Source organism: Festucalex cinctus, chromosome 7, assembly GCF_051991245.1.
Source record: "Festucalex cinctus isolate MCC-2025b chromosome 7, RoL_Fcin_1.0, whole genome shotgun sequence".
Taxonomy (NCBI): Eukaryota; Metazoa; Chordata; class Actinopteri; order Syngnathiformes; family Syngnathidae; genus Festucalex; species Festucalex cinctus.
Genome location: NC_135417.1, coordinates 24698730 through 24721389, shown reverse-complemented (window position 1 = coordinate 24721389; position 22660 = coordinate 24698730). Strand labels below are relative to the sequence as shown.

The 22660-nt window shown below is 40.4% G+C and overlaps 1 protein-coding gene across 1 annotated transcript in view; it reads right to left on the bottom strand.

The window, feature by feature from the left end:
* The window catches only part of ulk4 (unc-51 like kinase 4), a 150359-nt gene that overhangs the window by 61253 nt on the left and 66446 nt on the right, over positions 1–22660 (bottom strand). Inside the window, exons 23-30 of the mRNA XM_077528300.1 lie at positions 10588–10721; positions 10312–10433; positions 10074–10130; positions 9901–9952; positions 8868–8962; positions 6039–6090; positions 5352–5538; positions 2986–3078 (exon numbers count right to left, since the gene is read on the bottom strand). Coding sequence (XP_077384426.1) covers positions 2986–3078; positions 5352–5538; positions 6039–6090; positions 8868–8962; positions 9901–9952; positions 10074–10130; positions 10312–10433; positions 10588–10721 — 792 coding nt within the window. The remainder of the gene's footprint in view (positions 1–2985; positions 3079–5351; positions 5539–6038; positions 6091–8867; positions 8963–9900; positions 9953–10073; positions 10131–10311; positions 10434–10587; positions 10722–22660) is intronic.

The window sequence follows — 22660 nt, the reverse complement described above, 5'->3', positions numbered from 1 at the left end:
TGATTGAATTTTTTTTTTGATTGCAAATCCCCTTTTTGTTTGATTGAAATTTTTTTTTGATTGCAAATTCCTTTTTTGTTTGATTGAAAATAAAGACACAAATTTCTCTCCATAGAGGGACACCAAAAGGTAGAACTTAAAAAAAGGATAAAGTTGGTCGTCATCTTACATATCCTGCCTTTCCACAATTTCCAGGAAGTCTTAATGGCTATCCGGCTATATTTTTTAAACATTTCTGGTTAATGTTTGCTCCATTATTTCTAAGAGTAGTAACTGAAATTAAAAGTAAGGGTGATATACGTCAAGATATGAATATAGCAGCAATTAAACTTTTATTAAAGCCAGAAAAAGACCCCACCCTCCCGTCAAGTTACCGACCGATATCACTAATTAATACCGATATTAAAATTATCGCTAAGGCCTTGGCATCTCGACTAGAGACAGTAATTAGTAAGTCCTGACAATTATTCATAGCGATCAAACAGGTTTTATTAAAGGTCGTCATTCTACTAATAATATTAGGAGGCTCTTTAACTTGATTAGTATGTCACAGCGGTATGATAAAAAGGCAGTTGTTATTTCGCTGGATGCAGAAAAAGCCTTCGATAAAGTTAACTGGTCCTTCCTCTTTGCTGTCTTAAATAAATTTGGCTTCGGGGAGTCATTCATTCAATGGGTCTCAATATTATATGATTCTCCTAAAGCTACAGTTACTACCAATGGGATTACATCACAGAGTTTTACTCTACAAAGGGGAACAAGACAAGGGTGCCCAATGTCTCCTTTATTATTTGCTATATTTATTGAGCCGCTTGCATTAGCTATACGTCAGAATAGACGGATCCAAGGAATCCACTCCGGGACAATAGAACATAAAATGAATCTATATGCCGATGATATACTACTCTATTTAGAAGAACCTGCTATCTCGCTAGGGGAAGCATTTAACTTAATAACTAAATTCTCTCACTTATCAGATTACTCTATTAATTGGACAAAATCAACATTATTACCTATTACAGAAAATTCATGGAATCCTACAAGTCAGGATCCACACTACTCCTTTCCTACAGGTAATTTAAAATACTTAGGTGTTAAAATTTCACCAAAGTTAACTGAATTAACTTCTTTAAATTTTTTACCATTATTGGATAGTATCCGTAGTGATCTGGAGCGCTGGAATAATCTTCCGATCTCTTTAATAGGACGGATAGCTACTATAAAAATGAAAGTTTTACCAAAGATTAATTATTTATTTTCAATGATTCCATTTAAACCTACGTCTAACTGGTTCCAATCTCTGGACTCTGCTATCATAAAATTCTATTGGAATAAAAAAAAAAGCCAAAATTAGTCTATCTACTCTTCAGGAAAGTAAATCTAAAGGAGGTTTAGAGGCACCAATCTTTATGTACTATTATATAGCTAATCAACTACAATATCTTGTGCTATGGACACAACCCAACAGAGATACTAACTGTTGGTTGGAATTGGAGCAGAAGGATTGTAATAATCTTAGACTGTTAGATTTACTCTTTATTACAAAATTAATAAAACGACATAATTGTTTTAAAAACCCAATGATAGCCGCCACCCTGACTGCCTGGTGGAAGGCATTAGAAATTACAAATTCCCAATTGGCGCCCTGTGGGCTCTCTCCCATTTGGCATAACCCCGACTTTCAACTTAATAATCAGTCGTTACATTTAAGCTTATGGGAGCAGAAAGGAATTACACACCTTCATCATCTTTTCTCAGATAATAAGTTTATATCGTATACAAACTTGGTCCAGAAATATGAAATAAAAAATGGAAATTTCTTACATTATCTGCAAGTTAAAAGTATGGTTAAGAAACAAATCCCAACACTTCAGGATACGCTCCAACTGCCTGTCTTAGCTAAATATATTATAAAGCTTTCTCCAACAACAATAAAGAAAATATCAAAAATATATAAGTTATTTTTATACACAAATAAAACGTATTTACCGACTTTAAAATGGGAAAAAGACTTGTCTATAGTTCCGGAACCAGACTTTTGGACCCAAATCTGTGAAAATGTATTTAAAATGACCAAACAGACAAATTTGCAACTTATCCAATATAAGATACTTCATAGAACATATATTACACAATATATGATGAAAAAAATGGGACTCTCTGACTCCGACATTTGTCTCCAGTGCTCACAAAACACTGCCGATACTTATCTTCATGCTTTATGGTCATGTACTCCAGTGATGCATTTCTGGACTAAAATCTTGGAAAAGCTCGCTGATATATTAAACTGTAGGCTTCCTTTATCTCCAAGATTGTGTTTACTAGGTGACTTAACAATAACTGAGCTACCATGTAAACAATCCCAATCTATATTTATAGCCCTTACTATTGCTAAAAAAATAATCCTTGTCAATTGGAAAAATAAACAATCTCTGAATATCGACCACTGGTTAAACTTACTAATAAATTATATCTCAATGGAAAAAATCTCTGCCTTAAATAAAAATCAAGTATCAAGATTTAAACAAATATGGTCTATGTACATAGAATATTTTAATCTTAATTTGGCAACTTAATCCTGCCAAGATTCTGCCTGTTAACGAGAGCCATCACATCGTTACAACTTCTGTTTTCGCTGCTTCTGTATTTGGTATTTGGTAAAAAAAAAAAAAAAAAAAAAAAAAAAAAAAAAAGGAAGTCTTAATGGCTCCAAAGCTTTTATGCTCCAATACTCATTAGAAAGTGCAGATATTATTTTCTACCATATTTAATAAGGTAGGAGCATACTCTTGATAACTCGCAGTAAATGCCTTCAGGCATTACTCTTATTGTTATCATCATCACATGGTTGCCAAGTGGCCCTTTGTCTTGACAAATATTAATTTCTACTTGTTAAACTCTTACAATAAACATATGGTATTCCTGGTACCTGGCAAACTACACTGGTATGTACAATGATGAAAGATGTTTGTGTTTGAACTGTACCTGCACATCTGAGAGCTGTGTTCAGTCATGGATACCAGAAGTTTGACAGCATAGAGTGAGATGGGCTCAGCGGCTCGTAGAAGAGATTCATACCTGGACAGAAAAACACAGAATCATTTAAACGTTTAACTTCATGTCATTCCGAACATCAATTTATGCTACAACTCGACTCAACTCAATTTTATTTATAAAGCGCTTTAAAACAGGCATTGCTGTATACAAAGTGCTGTACATGAAACAAAAATCAGTTGTGCAGTAAAGAATAATGTAAAAACAAGAACAAAGCAAACATTTTAAGTGAGTAAACAAGTATTTTTTTTGTATACAAGTAGGTGAGAGAATATATATATATAAATTAGAGCTGTCAAACTAAATGTTTTAATCAGATTAATCACATCTTAGAATTTTGATTAATCACGATTAATCACTGACTTAAAAAGGCTTTTTCCCAGCATATTTTGCACGCTAAATTTGAAGCGCACCTGTTATGTGTTAATTTTTTCGACATTTAATGTTACAAGGACCTCTTCAAAAATTTATATCCACTGCACACGCTAATCCTGCTTTTTCTAATCAATTAATTATTTGCATAATTTAAAATGGGAATAAATGACCTACGGCATATGTCAACATTTATTAAATGCTTGACTTTAATGCATGTAGTTATGTTTATTGCTGAAACTCCAACAGCTACCATCCGCTGTGAGCTAAAAAGGATCATCTGTGGTCAAAATTAATAGTGTGATTAATCTGTGGTAATACAATGATTAATGCGATAATTTTTGTGATTAATTAATTAGTTAACGCTTGAACTTTAACAGCACTAATATAAATACATAGATAAATAAATAGGATTTACAGATTCATAACAAAATAATACACACTCCATAAAACACCAAAAGCACAGGACACTTGGCGTATACTGTACACACAGCACAATCCCTACAACTAGAAATGCACCAAAGTGAAAGTTCTTGGCCAAATCCAAAAAGGAACCCAATACCAAAAACCGAAACACAGAAAGGAATTATAATACGTATTGTTATGTTTACCGTTTCAGTTTGTTAATTGTGTTAGTGCACCACCCGGTGGTTAAGTTGTGTCGTTGCACCACCTAGTGGTTAATGTTATTTGCGTATGTGGAAATAGAAGAAGTAGTCAGAAAATGGAAGTAATTGATCTCAATGAAACTAGCGAACAACTCCACTCTTCCCTTTTTGCAGTTCTTTGTTCAAGGATCGTCTGTAAGTGATTTAAAAGAAACTTTGCATACTAAGCATGCAATACTTAGATGTGTGCCAAATTGTAGATGTTTGTCAATTTAAAAATGCTAATGCAAATCGTGATCACTAATTGTTAGCATATGCTAATTACATTTGTTGTCCTATAATTATTTATGAGTATGTATTGCAAATGTCAAATGTATGTTTCTTGTTGCTGTTTCACAACATAAATAGAAAACTGCGCACCTGGACTCCGTGGAGTTTGTTTATGAATGATTAGCTGCTTGGATAAGCTAGCCCTTCGACTAGCAAGGCCTTGACAGGTATAATTATATAATGACACAACCTTAATAATCTAAAAAATTAAATCCACACATTGCCAATTTTGTCTCAGGCTATGTTCATGTTTATGTTTATACATAAACATGTTTATAAATAAACATGTTTATACATAAACATGTTTATACATAAACATGTAAACATACACATACATTTTTATACATGTTTATACAACATGTCAAACCACAAAAATCACATTCCACCACCTGTGCCACAACGTAGACCACCACCGAGCTAATCTAAAGTCTAGTCTACTTTGTGTCACCAAATTGCCAGATAATAGAAAACATTCAGCCGTAATTGGCAGGTCCGCCGGAATGCCTAGTAAGGCGCAGCGAGGTGTATGAAATTCACAAAAATGTTATATTTGACTTGCTCTGGCACAAAAATGCAATGTGTGCACTTTTATGCTGAGCACATGTGTACCTGTCTACCAAAACAGGCCACCTGTCACTATGTCACTAATTGTCAGGTGTGCAGGCGGTGTGTAATATAAAAATGCCCTTGGTTCACCGGAACACCCAGAGCCTCGCAATACAAACTGCCAAATTCACACAAAACACAAAAAACGAAGATGAAGATGCGGCAGCTTTTACACTGAGCACACGGGCGCCTGTCTATAAAAATAGGGCCTGTGCTCTTTAACACAAGCATTAATTGGCTTGATTTTGTCTTTTGATCAGCTTTGTGTCTGCAATTTCCGTAAAGCCAATTATATTTAACGAATGTCGGACAAGCCCTTGAGTATGAAAATCACAATTTAAAAAAAAAAAAAAAAAAAAAAAAAAACTAAGCCACACTAACCTTGGAAATAGGGTTTCAGTGAAAAGAGCTGAAATTTGATTGGAAGGACTTTCTTCATCTTTCGTCTCCCCTTTTCTTCTTTTGGTCTCTTCTATCTTCTTTGCATTTACATTGCAATCATCCTCATGGACGAACAAAATCAGACTGAGTTCTGACAGGATCCTCAACACAAACGCAGACCACTCCACTAAAAAACCATTAAAGAAACAAAAAGAATATAAAAGAAGACATTTAAAACACTGACATAACATACTTCATGTCCTTTTTTAACTGTACAGTGACAATAATATATGATTTTAATTAACGGAATATTTAAAAGCAAAATACAATAATTATACCAAAATGCAAAACTCCTCAGGACATCAAACAGTTAATTAAGACCACTGAATATGAAACCACATTATGCATGCTACACCACGCATATATTTGCACACCATAACACCAAATAGCTTATAATTACACAATAATTGCAAATTGGGGGAAATCTGACCAACAGACGATAACAGAGTGGAAACCATGAGCAAAAGAGTTGTATGTTTTTTTGGGTTTTTTTTTTTTGGTCTGATGTTTTTCTGTTTTTCCCTACATGTTTGGAGGGGCTTAACTCCCTACAATATGTTGCACTTGACTTGTTATAAGACAGTGAGCTGTTCAGAAGAAGAAAAAAAAATCAATCAAATCTCTTACTGTTTCTGCTGAAAACCAGTGTTGTCAGAGGACGCATGATAAAACAGGCAACCTTTGGGAGACACAAAATCACATCTGAGTGTTGGGGTGTCCTTGACATTCACTTGACAACAAACAATTCAAGTTCCACCAACAAGGATCCATATTAAAGAAGGTTACACGCTGTCAACAAGGGACATACAATCATGATGTCTACCAAAGCTATAATATTGGTCATGGTTATAACCTACTATCGTAACTCATTCACTCCCAGGCATATAACTGAATTTTGCAAGCCCACAGAATATTGTGTTCTATCGCTATAAAAACATGGAACCTACCAAAAGAAAGATTAGTGTCTTCTTTCATCAGGGGAAAAAAAAAAAGTATATTTCTGCTTCCGTTTTGCAACAATTAGCATTAGAATATAGCTAAGTTTCATCATTATTCCCAAATCAGTTTAAAACAGTGGGGGAAAGGGCCTTTTGCAACATGGCCCTGGTTGATCTCGAATACTCTGCTGCCATCTGCTGGCCGTTTTTGTAGTAACTACCATTGCTTCAAGCATTCTCTTCAGTTCAGAGGCTGCATCAAAGCCTTCTATATGCTCTACATCAAGGGTCTCCAAGTTGGGTCCTCGAGAACCCCTATCCAGCCTGTTTTCCATGTCTTCGTCCTTCAGCACAGCTGAATCGAATGATCAGCTAATCAGCAAGCTTTGCAGAAGCCTGATAATGATCCCGATCATGAATCAGGTGTGTTAGTGGAGAGAAACATGGAAAACAGGCTGGATAGGGGCTCTCGAGGACCCAACTTGGAGACCCCTGATCTACATTGAAAAACATTTTAAAAAAATGGGAGCATGGCAGGATTTAAAATAGAACGTTTTTATATGTTTTTGGGAGCAAATGAGTTAATAGTTAAATGCACTTAAAGTTATCCTGGACACAAAGGAATACAATGGGAGAGGGTTTCTAACTATGCTAATTGGGATTGGCAAATGTGTTCAATAAATGTTTAATGTGGATCAGATACCAATCCAACATGGTTTGTTATGACAGCTTCTGACCCAGTATAAACAGGCAGAAAAATAACCTGTTGTATTAGCAATTATCAGTTGTAAGCAATGGACATTTTCAGAATTATTTATTTATTTTAATTCATGGGTGACTGTCATTAAAAAATACAACTTGGAGCATCCATCCATCCATTTTCTTGACCGCTTATTCCTCACAAGGGTCACGGGGGGTGCTGGCGCCTATCAGCTGGCTCTGGGCAGTAGGCGGGGGACACCCTGGACTGGTCAACAGCCAATCGCAGGGCACACAGGGACGAACAACCGTCCACGCACACAAGCACACCTAGGGACAATTTGGAGCGCCCAATTAACCTGCTGTGCATGTCTTTGGAATGTGGGAGGAGACCGGAGTACCCGGAGAAGACCCACGCGGACACGGGGAGAACATGCAAACTCCACCCAGGAAGGCCAGAGCCTGGACTCGAACCGGAGTCCTCAGAACTGGGAGGCGGACGTGCTAACCACTCGATCACCGTGCCACCCCAACTTGGAGCAATGAATAAATAAAGACATCTTAACCCTCTTTTTGTTTACTTGTCACGTGGGTAAATGCCTTTGTAGATTCAGTGTATCATCCTCTGTTATTGGTCAATTACTTTAAATGTGTACTTATAACAGTGCTTCTCAATTATTTTCTGTCATGCCCCCCCTAGGAAGAAGAAAACATCTTGCCCCCCAACACCTCCACTACCAGCCCACCATACACTTCGTCATATTCCTCGTCTTAGCTTTCGGGCGACTTTCGTTTGTCCTTTTATCTCTGTCTCTTTACGCCTGTCTTGTCATCCAAGTTAAATATGTTTTCATGGTGTCACTTGAGGGTCTGCTACACTTTGTGCCTACACTACATACTCATACTCTGTGCTGTGTGTAAAGCGCGCATGCTCAGTGCAAACAAAACCCCTGCACCACTGAGCGAATTCTCCCTGCACACACTCTGCCAATGAGCGCGCCACTGCCCCCTGATGTAGTGGAGGTGCAATTGCACTTTATTCTAAAAAATAAAAATAAAATAAAAATAAAAAAGCATGTTCCCCGAGGTCAAACATGCCACCCTTGACAAAGCCTCGTGCCCCCCTGGGGGGGCCCGCCCCACTATTTGAGAGGCACTGACTTATAACAAGAAGATTTGCCTAAAATGAGGTTTCCGAGACCAAAATGACTGATTCCCCTCATCTCAATAGAGCTCACAAACAATGAAAAAAAAAAAGATCGAAAAAGTAAATTGGCATAATCTGTAGCCCTGAAAAGCAGTAAATGTCCTTGGAGTCTAATAAAACTCCATGTGAGTTGGCTGGTGGTAATTAAAATGTCTTCCTGAGCTATTGACCATCACCATCTTTGCCTCTTTCTATTATTCTTCATCTCATTTCTCTCCTTCAATCCTGTCTGCTTCCTGCAGCTCTTCACTTCCATTTGTCAATAGTCATTAAACGCAATCTGACTGTCCCATCACATGCACGTCCACGCAAACACACACAACTACACACAGAGAAAAGCACACACATTTCTAATGAATATCAGTGGGTTCAATAGATGATGTCTTGCCTTATTACAGCTCTGTCCTCTGAGCATCAACAGACAGGTTTATCGGGCAGAAAGACAAACAGTGAAACTAATACCCAGAAAAACTTTGCCTGCTAAGTCCCATCACGGGGTATGCTTATTTATAGATACTATGTTGTTGTTTTTTGTTTTAAAATGAAATGTTACACAAATAACAGTCCCTACTGTACAAGTTTCAAGGCTGTATTAATGTCATGAATACTCACAACACTCCGATATGGACTAATGAGAACATGGTGTTGGCTCAGGACCTCCACAATGGACAGGATGGTCCTAATCCACTCGTCACACATTGTTGCACCTAGCAGAACAAATGAATGTCAGTCATCTCAATTCATTGCAATTTTCTATTTGTTAAGATGCAGTGACAGGAGATACTGTAAATACATGAGATTAATTAAAATACCGGTATCTATTATATCTTTCACGGGTTTCATCACATTAGATGCTCCAATCGGTAGCCTGAAATCAATACCTTATTTTTTCTTACATTTGCAGATTGATGTTTGTGTCATAAACCAATTAAATTTAAAAAAAAAAGGTACACAGTCAAATGCATTGCATTTATGCTAACTTTTTATGTTTCATTTTAAGCAATAAGCAGTAAACTTTCCATGTGTGCAGCGATGTCCTTGCTGAAAATATTTTGATGTCTAAGTGCATTTGAAAGGAATATGCAATTAAATTAATCATTTCATAATTACTAGACTGATTTAAAGACAAATCGGAACCACTGGCTTCAAATAAATGCACTTTTGATGATTCAACTTTGTGTGTACTCTATTCAATACAGTTAAAAAAAATGCCCAAGCCATCAATAATTTGCTTCCTTCCATCCATCCATCCATCCATCCATCCATCCATCCATCCATCCATCCATCATCCATTCATCCATCCATCCATCCATCCATCCATCCATGTTAACAACTATCTCATCATGCTGCCCCAAAAACTTTGAATTTAGATATTTGCATTGTCTTCCTTTAACATTTTCAGCATGTATACAGTTTGTTGTGTTTGTTTGTTTCATTTCAATGTAATTTTTTTTTTTTTTTTTTAGAGGGAACTAGAGTTCATTCTTGATTGTACAGGAGGACAAGAGAAAATGCACATTGAAAAGGTTGAAAAGTAAAAGAGGGTAATGGAAAGTTAATGCAAAGTAAACTCTACCAACATTTTATCATATAAAAGACGATATGAATTTGAAAGTAAATAGGTTACATATGATTATTAACTTACTCATCTTACTGACCAAACTGGTATGAGTTGACTCAATGTGGGTGATACTGTCCTGGAGCAAAGAGATGACAGAATATATTAGATATACAAAGTTTCTACCTTTTATTTTTAAATAAATATTACATCTGTCTTGCAAACATGAAAAAACTCATCAAAACATGACACTTGCGTACCAGCAATGATCCAATCTGCGTCAGAAACTCCTCTGTTACGATTTGTGATCTGAAGTTCTGTGATAGGGCAGGTGGTAAACAGAATTTACACAAATTTGGTCAAGGGTGAATACATAGCAGAAGGTATAACTGTTTTTGCATTTTTGGAATATCAAAACTACTGAACTGGACAAGTAGGAGAATTAATCACTGACTAATAAAATGCAGAACGAAGAACGCTGCCTTTGGTCCTTGTTACCTGTGATGAAAGAAGTGCTAGCAGGACAGATGTAGCAGGCAGAGTGTGTTTAAGCTGTTTGCTGTGAAATATGGATGAGTGTCTCCTTCCAATGATGCCTTTCAAAGCACTCAAAATGTCCTCTGGCACAGGAAACAAATTAAATGGTTTCAGATTTGTTGTTTAGGACTAGAAATATATTGGATTTGAATATTTTACTGCAGCAAGTTAAACACGACATGATTAATGAAACATTTCAATGTGTGTGCGGTATTTGTGTGTGTGGTGTGCTTGTACCCAGAAGAAGTGGTGCAGTACTCCTCAGATAAACAGATAATAAGTCCAGACACTGCGACAGGTATCCTGATTGGCTAAAGTGCTCTCTAAGGGGTGTGGCTTTACGGAGGTCTCTCTCCAGGTACATCACAAGTCTGTCAAACACAGTGATTATAAGCAAATACATCACTGTCACTCTTAAAACAATGAGTAAGGTTTGGAAAAACAAAAAAAGGTTGGGTGATGATAAAAATGAACTAATGTACATGAATGTAAATATTTCTAATTGCTGCACTACTTTAACACAGTTCAGATCAAATTGGGAGCAGATGGTGAAAACATGAATATAACAATAGAATTAACTATCATTGCTACATGGGATACACAAAAAAAATACATATCCCAAGAAGAGTGGCAATCAAAAACAGACAGGCCTTTAGGTAGAACAGACCGTATTAAATTGACTGTGCATTGACAACAATCAATAATATACTATTCACAAATTCAGGGTATAGCAACAAGGTTAATACAGCACACGCACATTCGCACACATATAGACAAATATACACGTATGCGCACACGCGTGCAAACTCACAAAATTCTCGATGGCACCACGCCCGATAAAGAGATAATTTCACTATTGAGTCATATCAACTCCACTACTCAAACCACGAAGTGCTATATAAATAAAGATGAGTTGAGTACTGTTTAAGCTGTTTTACTGTTATTAAATGTATAGAGAGATTTTGATTTTATTGTATACATTTTTTCAGCAAATTTATTGCCAGGGCGGAGATGAGACTGGGGATAGCCAATGTGTCCCGTAATTCACATTAGTTCGTGCAGCTACTAGCTACCTTCTTCATCACTGCACGAGCCGCTAGTCACAGTTATCACTCATGTCTCTTGCTTTTCATTTTATCAAGTAACAGATATTGAAGCCATTAGGGGTGTTAAAAAAAATCGATTCGGCGATATATCGCGATACTACATCGCGCGATTTTCGAATCGATTCAATAAAAAAAAATCAATTTTTTTTAAGAGCTCAGAATTGTTCATTCTTACCGATTCAACGTCTTATTATCTTTGCCTTTTTTTTTTTTTGTGTGTGAATCGATTTTTAAACTTCCATTTTTAATGGAAAAATATTCAACAAAACGTCTGACTTCGGGTTAGGATTCGCACCTTGAGCATGGAAGGATGTTATATGAACGGAACATTAAGCCTTAATATTTTATTTTAATGCTGTTCAAACATGAAACAGATTACAACCTCTATAAGACTGAAATTTCAGATAAATAAATAATACATTTTCATATAAATCTTACACTCTACAAGCTTACTGATTAGTATTTTCTAAATTTGAATGAAAAAAAATCGCAACAATCGGCTTATAAATTCGTATCGGGATTAATCTGTATCGAATCGAATCGTGACCTGTGAATCGTGAGACGAATCGAATCGTCAGGTACTAGGCAAGGCAAGTTTATTTTGTATAGGCAAGTTTATTTGTATAGCACATTTCATACACAAGGCAACTCAATGTGCTTTACATGAGGAAAGACAACACATAAGCATCAAGAAACAGTAGTTAACATTCAGAGGAAAAAAATAAATAAATAAAAATAGGTTACAAAATTTACTAAAAAACAAAAACAAAAAAACAAACAAACAAAAAAACACTTAATAAAAGCTGTTTAAAAGTCCCTAATCAAAGGTATAAGAAAAAAGCAAAGTTTTTAACCTGGATTTGAAAGCATTTACACTCGGGGCTGACTTCACTTCTGTTGGCAGCCTATTCCATCTGTGTGCAGCATAATAGCTAAATGCAGCTTCACCATGTTGCTTCGAACTCTGGGTTCCACTAGTTGGCCCAAGTCTGTAGATCTCAGAGCCCTGCTGGGTTTGTACTCAATCAGCATTTCTTGGATATATTCAGGACCCAAACCATTTAGCGATTTATAGACGAGTAGCAGAACTTTAAAATCGATTCTACAGCTGACAGGGAGCCAGTGTAAATCCTTAAGTACTGGAGTAATATGTTCTGATCTTTTTGTTTTGGTCAGAACTCGAGCTGCAGCGTTCTGAATGAGCTGCAAGTGTCTCATGTTCTTTTGAGAGAGTCCAGTCAGAAGACCGTTACAATAATCTAGTGTGCTGGAGATAAAAGCATGGATAAGCTTCTCTTGGTCTGCTTGAAGCATGCAGTCCTTCAGTCTGGATATGTTTTTCAGCTGGTAAAAGGCTGTTTTAGTGATGAATTTAATATGATTGCTGAAGGTCAGATCTGAGTCTATTCGTACCCCAAGATTTCGAACTTGGTCTTTAGTTTCTAAAGACAGTGACTCAAGCTGTTTTTTAACAGCAATCCTCTTTTCTTTATTGCCGAAAACAATGAGCTCCGTTTTGTTTTCGTTCAGCTGAAGGAAATTTTGGTTCATCCAGTTGTTAACTTGCTCTAGAGAATGACGCAATGCGTTAATAGAACTGCTGTCATTTGGGGACATCGATAAATACAGTTGTGTGTCATCTGCATAACTATGATAGTCAACATCGGTGTTCTGAAGCATTTGACCCAAAGGTAACATATACAGACTGAACAACAGGGGTCCAAGGACTGACCCTTGAGGGACCCCACATGTCATGGCCTTTCGATCAGATTCAAAATTTCCAATGGTCACAAAGTAACTCCTTTCCTCCAAATAGGACCTGAACCATTTAAGGACTGTTCCATTTAACCCCACCCAAGTTTCCAGCCTGTCTAACAGTATATTATGATCAATCGTGTCAAATGCTGCACTGAGGTCCAACAAGACGAGCACTGATACCTTCCCTGCATCAGTGCTCAATCTTATATCATTCAGTACTTTAATCAGAGCTGTTTCTGTACTGTGATGAGGTCGGAAACCTGACTGGAATTTATCCAAAAGTCCGTTTAAGCTCAAGAAATTGCTGAGTTGATTAAAAACCACTTTTTCAACTATTTTAGTTACGAAGGGAAGGTTTGCGATTGGTCTATAATTTGCTAGCAGGGAGACATCCAGTGTTCTCTTTTTTAGAATGGGCTTGACGGCGGCTACTTTCAGACATTTAGGAAGTTCACCTGATTGAAGTGAGCAATTAATTATTTGTTGTAAATCGATCTGAACAGATTTCACAATGGTTTTGAAAAAGCCAGATGGTATTGAGTCAAGACAGCTCGTGGAAGGTTTCAATTGCTGAACCAAGTCTACTACAGTATTTTGATCCACTGAGTCAAATTCTGTCATGGTAATTAAATTATTCCTAGGTGGTTTTAAGTGCTGCATCATTTTGTTATTTTGCTGGTTTGTAACAATGTTTGACCTGATGGCTTGTACTTTTTCACTAAAGTAGCAGGCAAATTCATTGCATTTATCTGTTGAGAGGAGTTCTGGCGCTGTTTGATTTGGGGGATTTGTAAGTTTGTCAACCACGCCAAATAGAGTGCGTGTATTGTTGAGGTTCCTACTAATAATTTCAGAAAAGTGTTGTTGTCTAGCTATTACTAACTCTTGGTTAAAATGACAAAGACATTGTCTGTACAGGTCAAAATGAACTTGGAGTTTAGTTTTTCTCCACTTTCGCTCTGCTTTTCTGCATTTAGATTTCAAAGTCATTATGTTGGTAGTACACCTCCAAGGTGTTTTAGTTCGGGATGAAATGGTCTTAGTTTTAATAGGAGCAACAGCATCCAAAACATTTGAGATTTTTGAGGTGAATTCATCCAGAAGTTCATCAACGGTCTCTGCATTTACAGTTGGTGATGCAGCCATTAATTCCATAAACATGTTGCTTGTATTCTCATTTATGTACCTTTTTTTAATCGAGACAGTAGTTGTTTGAACTTCTGGGATTGTTTGTAATTCAAAAAACACACAGGAATGATCTGAAATAGCCAGATCTTTCACCTCAGGTACTAGGCAATTCACACCCCTAGAAGCCATTATTTATTAATGATTATGATTACAAGTGCTCCCTCGCTATAATGTGCTTCACTTTTCGCGGTCTCCCTACTTCGCAGCTTTTTTTAGTGCAATTTTGCATGCATTTTTTTTTTTTTTTTACAGTAATGTACCTATTTTAAAAAAAGTTATGAAGGTTTGAACATTGAGAATGTTTAAACAAGAGAGAAATATGATAAAATGTGAATGCCTCAATGAGAAAAGTGAATAAACTGTGTGGTTTTAGAGCCTTAAAGGGATAGTTCGGATTTTTTTACATGAATCTCTATTTCATCCTCACCTTCAGCACTGACTTACCCATGACCGTGTTCTGTGACACGAGTTCTGGTCCGGTGTTGGACGAGAAGTAAATAGTCCGGCGAGTTAGCTGGGGCCACTTAAATAAAGCGTTTATCTTCTAAAAGCAATTTGTGTTCAAAAGAGTGATACATTTGCATCACAAAACTCCCTCCTGAAAAAAAGTCAGACTCCAATACTCCCGGGCACTATTTTTCCCGTTCATTCGTATCACTGCGCGTTGCTCTGAAGACAGCTGATCGATGCGCTGCAGACAGCTGATCCGCGCACCTTCCGCCTTCAAAAAGACAACTTGTAGATTAGTGCGCGTCTATCAGCTGCATGCGGGGCGCCGCGCAGTGATACGAACGAACAGAAAAGTAGTGCCCGGCGGTAATGGCGTCTGACTTTTTTTCAGGAGAGAGTATTGTGATGCAAATGTATCACTCTTTTGAACACAAATTGTTTTTAGAAGAAAAACGCTTTATTTAGGTGACCCCAACCAACTTGCTGGACTATTTTCCTCTCGTCCAACACCGGACCAGAACTCGTGTCACAGAACGCTGTCAGGGGTAGGTCAGTGCTGATCGCACACATTGGAGGTGAGGATGAAATAGAGATTCATGTCAAAAAAGCCGAACTATCTGTTTAAAGTATTTATAATAAATGTAAAACATAAAGCTAACTACTTCGCAGATTTCATTTATTGCAGGTATTTTTTGAACGAGGGACCACAAGAGCACAATGATTATGTTGTGCAATTAAACAGTATGCAGGCTTTACCATTTACATAATACTCCAATACCTGCCCCATTGTTATCTTCTTGCCCTAATTTTCACAATATGGACATTCAAAAAAATGTTTTTACAAGTGAATTGTTTTATTGGTTGGAGGCTACTGTAGTCACTGAACGTTTGGAGAAAATCATGGTCATTTGGGCAAGGAATATTATATTTTAGGTAGTTTTATTTGAGTGATTTGAATTATATTTTATATTTATAATTGGCCACCAATCCATTCATCCATCCATCAATTTTCTTAACCGCTTATTCCTCACAAGGGTTGCAGGGGTGCTGGAGCCTATCCCAGCTGGCTTCGGGCAGTATAAGCGGGGTACACCCTGAACTGGTTGCCAGCCAATCGCAGGTTGGCCACCAATTTGATCACAAATATATTTTCATATTTTACATTAAATGCATTGTATTCAAGATACAATCATTACAAGCACATATTATACGTGTAATTTGGGACATTTGATTTGGGAATCAGCTGGAATAGGCTGCAAGGAAGGAAGGAAGGAAGGAAGGAAGGAAGGAAGGAAGGAAGGAAGGAAGGAAGGAAGGCAGGCCATGTCCCTTTGAATTAAAAGGGGGTGAATTTACCAGATATGTTCCTCACCCATGCTACAGTCATTATAAAAATAATAGCAGTTTACTCGTTCTATGTATCTCTCCAACTGACTTCATATAAGCTTATCGGACTGCAGCCTACAGTATACCTTTTCTAACTACTGCGAAAAGCCAAACTTGCCACCTCTCTGTCATTGTGGGAGTGCTCACACCAAACTGACGTACACAAGTGGCTCGCGGTGTGTGTGTGTGCTTGACTGCAAGTGTTGAAAGCCATTGCAGTCCACTCCCAGAGGCAATCTTGACACTTCCTCACTGATGCTTGTGCAAGTTTATCTAACACAGACGAAATCACGCAAACGCACGCCCAATTTTTCACGCCACTGTGGAGCTAATTAAACGCAACGTGCCCGGGTGAAGGCAGGACTGAGGAAACGATGTGTTCGCGTGTGTGTGTGTTTGTGCAGCTTAGTCTCAGTCTCACTGGGTGCTCGGAGGGAGAGAGACAGGCAGGTCAACTCTGACAGCTATAAGACAGAGTGAAAGAAAGAGGCGTGAGGAAATCAAGATAAAATGCGTGTGTGCGCGCGTGTGCGATTTTAATAACCTAAAATGTCTTACGTGTCCATTCTGATAAGAAATCCAACATCTGATGTGGTAATAGCTAAAAATGGTTTGATATGTAGTAGGTTGTTTTTTTTTAGGAAGATTTACGCTAATATTTGCTACTGAAAATAATAATACATTCACGAAGATGAGGTTTGTAAACATATTCTTACATTCCCTGTGCTGCATTCTGACATTCACTCATACAGGCTGTACATCATTGGATACACTAGAAGGATTCCAATACTGGAGCTGAATTCCAAATTCGGCAATCCAAATATTTTAAAAAATAACAAGTCAAGTTTATTTATATAGCCCTTAATCACACAAAAGTCTCAAAGGGCTTCACATGCCCACAGTTGACAAATAGTAACAACATCCCCTGATCAAACCACAAAAGGGCAAGGAAAAACTAAAAAAAAAAACATCAGGGAAAAAAAATTAAGAAACCTTGACAAGGGGCCGCAGATGTGGTAATCCCCCTCCCAGGATGACCAGGCTGCAATGGATGCCGAATGGGCAACAATTGACATAGTTTATGATACTAAACATTATTATTAGAATAGTGCAAAAGTCCATTGAGGAAGTTGAAGCACTGCAAGAAGACGTCGTCAGTCATTAATTATGGTGCTAAAATTGTCAGTACGGTATATTAAATAGACGAAATACGATAACAATTTCCGTGTAACTTTTAGTTTGTCCCATCAGAGTTGTCACAGAAAGTCATTCATGTGATTTTTTTTGTGCATCATTTTCCGCATCCCGAAGCAACCAAACTATTTGGGGGGTTGGGTTAACTGAGGAACCTGTTTATCAAACAAAAGGCAGTACTTCATTGGTTAAATATCATTCATTAAGTCACATGGAATTAGCTTGGGCATTTTTTTTAAATTCCAAACTTGTTTCAAAGGTCAAAAAAAAAGAATTTTGAAGCAGCTCAGATGATGGTTGGATGGATGGATGGATGGATGGATGGATGGATGGATGGATGGATAGAAGAATTGGGTCAAAATAAGACCGTGTGTTTGTCATTAAACATTTGTAAGCTATGTGCTGTACAGCTACACCCAAAAACTTTTGGCTGGGAGATTACAGGGAGGAACTGAATGGACCTTTGACCTTGGTTACCTCAGTCATGTTGCGTCAAGCAAGAGAAGAGACAGACTCTGTTGAAAAAGGATCTATATGTCAATAATGCAGTCCTGCTGAGAGACCAACTGATCCTAAATCACCAGGGGAACTGAACTGGCAGCCATACAGTACGTGAATGCATATGCATGGAATTGTATGGCCGATGCACATTCACAGCTCCAGTGTAACTCAGCAAGGGGTGAAACGCGGGACAAGCAGCTAATGAACCATTTGAAGTGTGAGGAAAATTGCAACATACAGCAGCAAAAAATGAATGTCCAGGGTACATACATCTATATTATCATTCCCATAGCTGCTGTGCTAGTTAGCGCAAAGGTTACACAAAGTACAAGTGCCTTGCCAACAACCCCAGGCAGCATTTTTCATGAAGAAAGCCTCCCTTTTATAATCAGACTGCTTAAGATAACACAAATGTGTTGAATGGGACTAATGGAGTATTTGTGCATCAGCAAGACAATGAATATTCTGTTAAATACAATCCTGCTAAAGTCATCATGTATTGTCTGATGAGATGGTAAATCTTTCATCAGCTTGACCAAACTTTTTTTTTTTTTTTTTTTACTGTCGCCTTCCCACTTTTAGAGACTTACAAAAAGCATCTGTCTGGGATTTTGTTGTTTCCGGCAGAATTTCGCACATATTCTGGAGGAGACAGAAGCGGGTGGACCATGTTCCACACCTCCATTATCGGGGCGATTCACCGGAGCTGTGGGTTTAAGGTGGCTGGGGCCTGCCATGGAGGCAATCTCCAAATGTGTTGTGGACACCAGCAGTAAAGGATTCCATGAAGATGAAAAAGGAGGACTATTGGGCCTTTTTGGCCTGCGGGACTACGGAGGCAGCTGATTGGTACCGGCTGGCCAGGCAGAACACAGCCTCGTGGTGGCTGATGTAAAAACTTGGGCTTAGGAGGAATTCAGTGAGGCCATGGAAAACGACTGAATAAATGAATACATTCTGGTCCACCATCCGACATCCGACAGCAATGCACCATTAACACTGAACAGTGGAAATCGGCACTGCTTGTAAGGACTCGACAGAGTCGATAAAGAACAGATCCCAAAAAGGCAGGCTCGGAGGAGGAAAACAACCTCGATTTATTCTTTTGGAAAAACCGAAAGCACAAAGCTTGCGCGCAGGCAAGACAACGAAATTTTCAGCGGTGCCCCTGCACACAGGCGAGGGACACGGCAGTAACAAAGGACACTTGCAAAAGGCAAGGAGGAATTGGAAAACACAAAACTCCTGCAAAAGGCAGGGAACACGAATGTAACAAAAAGCGCTTGCAACTGCAAGGAAAACTGACATAACCAAAATCGCTTGCAAACGGCAAGGAGAACTAACGTAACAAAAAACACTTGCTAACAGCAAGGACTAGAAAAACTTAAATCACTTGCACCCGGCAAGGACGACACGAAATGTACACGGAATCAATCACACGAGAATAACAACAAAAGGCGACGCAGAAACACACACGTGAATATAAGTAAACTAAAGACGACGGCAGATTCAAAAAACTTTACCAACAAGGAAACGCGGAGAACACTTGGACACGAAGATGAGCAAATAATAATCCGACAGCGTGCAGTGCTGCTCGGAGTCCTTTTAAAGTCTTGATTGCCAACTTGATGCAGGTGTGGGGCTGGGAAACGCCCCCCTCGTAATTGGCACTGAAAACACACACACACACAAGAGCACAACAGGGCTGAGAACCGAACCATGACAGTACCCCCCCCTCAACGGACGCCCCTTGGCGGACCACCTGGTTTATCAGGATGCGCAGCGTAGAACGTGTCGAGCAGAGACGGGTCAAGGATCCAGGAGCGGGGGATCCACTGGCGCTCTTCAGGTCCATAGCCCTCCCAGTCGACCAGGTACTGGAAGCCCCGGCCCCTGCACCTTGAGTCCAAAATTTCTTTGACCGTGTAGACAGGGTCCCCATCGACCAACCTGGGAGGAGGCGGAGCAGGAGCGGGAGGATTCAGTGGGCTGGGGGTCACAGGCTTAAGGAGGGAGACGTGGAACACTGGATGCACTTTGAGGGAGGAGGGCAGTCGGAGCTTTGCAGTCACAGGGTTAATCATGGCGAGAATCTCGAACGGTCCAATGAAGCGTGGACCCAATTTCTTAGCCCCACCAGCCAGTCGCAGGTCCCGGGAGGAGAGCCAAACCTTGTCCCCAGGTCGGTAAGCCGGCTCTGGCCGCCGCCGGCGATCAGCAATCTCTTTGTTGCGGTCAGCCGTGCGGGACAACGCCGCTCTGGTCTCCCGCCACACCTTGTGAGCCCGCCGTAGATGGTGTTGGACCGATGGGAGTTCTATGGAGCCCTCCTGTGAAGGGAACAGGGGTGGTTGGTACCCGTAGGCCGCCCTGAAAGGTGAGTGTCCCGTAGCTGAAGACGGCAAGGTGTTGGTGGCGTACTCAATCCAGGGTAGATGCGTGGACCAGGATTCGGGGTTGTGCAGGCAGACACACCGGAGGGCGGCTTCCAGGTCCTGATTGGCCCTTTCTGTTTGGCCGTTAGTCTGTGGGTGATACCCCGATGACAAGCTGGCTGTGGCTCCCAACAGTTTACAAAATTTTCTCCAGACCTGGGCTATGAACTGCGGCCCACGGTCAGACACCAAGTCCACCGGCAGTCCATGTAGCCTGAACACGTGCCGGATGAGGAGTTGTGCTGTCTCCCAGGATGAAGGCAGTTTGGAGAGAGCTATGAAATGTGTAAGCTTGGAGAACCGGTCCACCACGGTCAAAACTACTGTATTCCCTCTTGACCTAGGGAGGCCAGTGATGAAGTCTAGGGAAATGTGGGACCACGGCCGCGAAGGAATGGGTAGAGGCCGCAGTAGTCCCGCCGGAGGCTGGTGGGAAGATTTCCCGCATGCACAAGCGGTGCAGGCCTTGATAAACTCGGTGATGTCCTTCCTCATTTCCGGCCACCAGAACCGTTGGCCGATTAGGGCGAGAGTCCTATGAATACCCGGATGACAGGCGACTCTCGAATTGTGACCCCATTGCAGGACCTCCGCCCGCACTGGTTCCGGGACAAACAGTCTCCCGGCTGGGCAGTCCTCCGGGATGGTGATTCCCTCCAGTGCCTCCGTGACCCTCTTCTCCACTTCCCAGCATACCGCGCCCACAAAACAACGTTCTGGCAGAATAGGTTCCGTCCCCGTCTCGGGAGAAGCCACGTCATGCATACGGGACAAAGCGTCCGGCTTCTGGTTCCGGGAACCCTGGCGGTAGTCCACGACAAAGTGGAATCGGGTGAAGAGTAGGGCCCAGCGTGCCTGTCTGGAGTTGAGTCTCTTAGCTGACCGGAGGTACGCCAAGTTCTTGTGGTCGGTCAGTACTTGGAAAGGTTCCTTTGCGCCCTCCAGCCAGTGTCTCCATTCTTGAAGCGCCAGGACGATCGCCAATAACTCCCGATTCCCCACGTCGTAGTTGCGCTCTGCTGGACTTAGACGCCTGGAGAAGAAGGCGCAGGGGTGGAGCTTCCCATCTTCTGGCGACCGCTGGGACAGGACCGCCCCCACTCCTGAATCCGACGCGTCAACCTCGACCACAAAGGGGAGATCAGTATTAGAGTGGATCAATACAGGTGGATTTATGAACAACTGCTTAAGTTCAGAGAAAGCCTTCTCGGCGCTAGGTGTCCACCTAAACGAAACTTTGCTCGACGTTAATCTAGTCAGTGGGGCGGCCCGTAAACTATAATTCTTAATGAACCGGCGATAAAAGTTGGCGAAGCCCAAAAACCGTTGCAACTGCTTACGAGTTGTGGGACTCGGCCACTCGACCACGGCCTGTGTCTTAATCGGATCTGCTCGCAATTGCCCCCCCTCAATAATAAAGCCCAAGAACTGTACAGACTTCGAATGAAACTCGCATTTTTCCGCTTTGACGTAGAGTCGATTCTCCAATAGGCGCTGGAGAACTAGGCGAACATGTTGTCGGTGCTCGTGCTCGTTTCGCGAGAAGATTAGAATGTCGTCTAAATAGACAAAACAAAAGACATTCAACATGTCCCGGAGGACATCGTTAATTAGGCACTGGAACACCGCGGGCGCATTCGTTAACCCGAAAGGCATGACGCAATACTCAAAATGCCCTAGGGGAGTCTTGAACGCGGTCTTCCATTCATCTCCGTCTCGGATGCGAACTAAGTGGTATGCACTACGCAAATCTAACTTGGAGAAGATTCGGGCAGACTGTAACGGAGCAAATGCCGAGTCCAACAGCGGAAGCGGGTACTTATTCTTAATGGTAATATCATTCAATCCCCGATAATCCACACAGGGACGAAGGGTCTTATCTTTCTTCTCTATAAAGAAGAACCCCGCCCCCACGGGTGATTTGGACGGACGGATCTGACCATTGGCCAGCGAACTCGAGATATATTCCCGCAGGGCGTCTTGTTCCGGCTGGGATACTTGATACAGGCGCGAACTCGGAAGTGGCGCATTGGGGATCAGTTCAATCGCACAATCGTATGGTCTATGGGGCGGCAAAGCTTGGGCACGGTCCTTACTAAACACCTTCCCTAAGTCATGATATTCCTCCGGAACCTGATCGAGGCAAATAGCTTCTGGAGCCGGACTTACGGGCACCGTGGTTGTCCCTTCTGCCGACCGCAAACAGTGGGCGTGGCAGAAAGGACTCCAGTTCTCCAACGCGGGCTTATCCCAATCGATGTCGGGATTATGAGTCTTTAGCCAAGGGAGCCC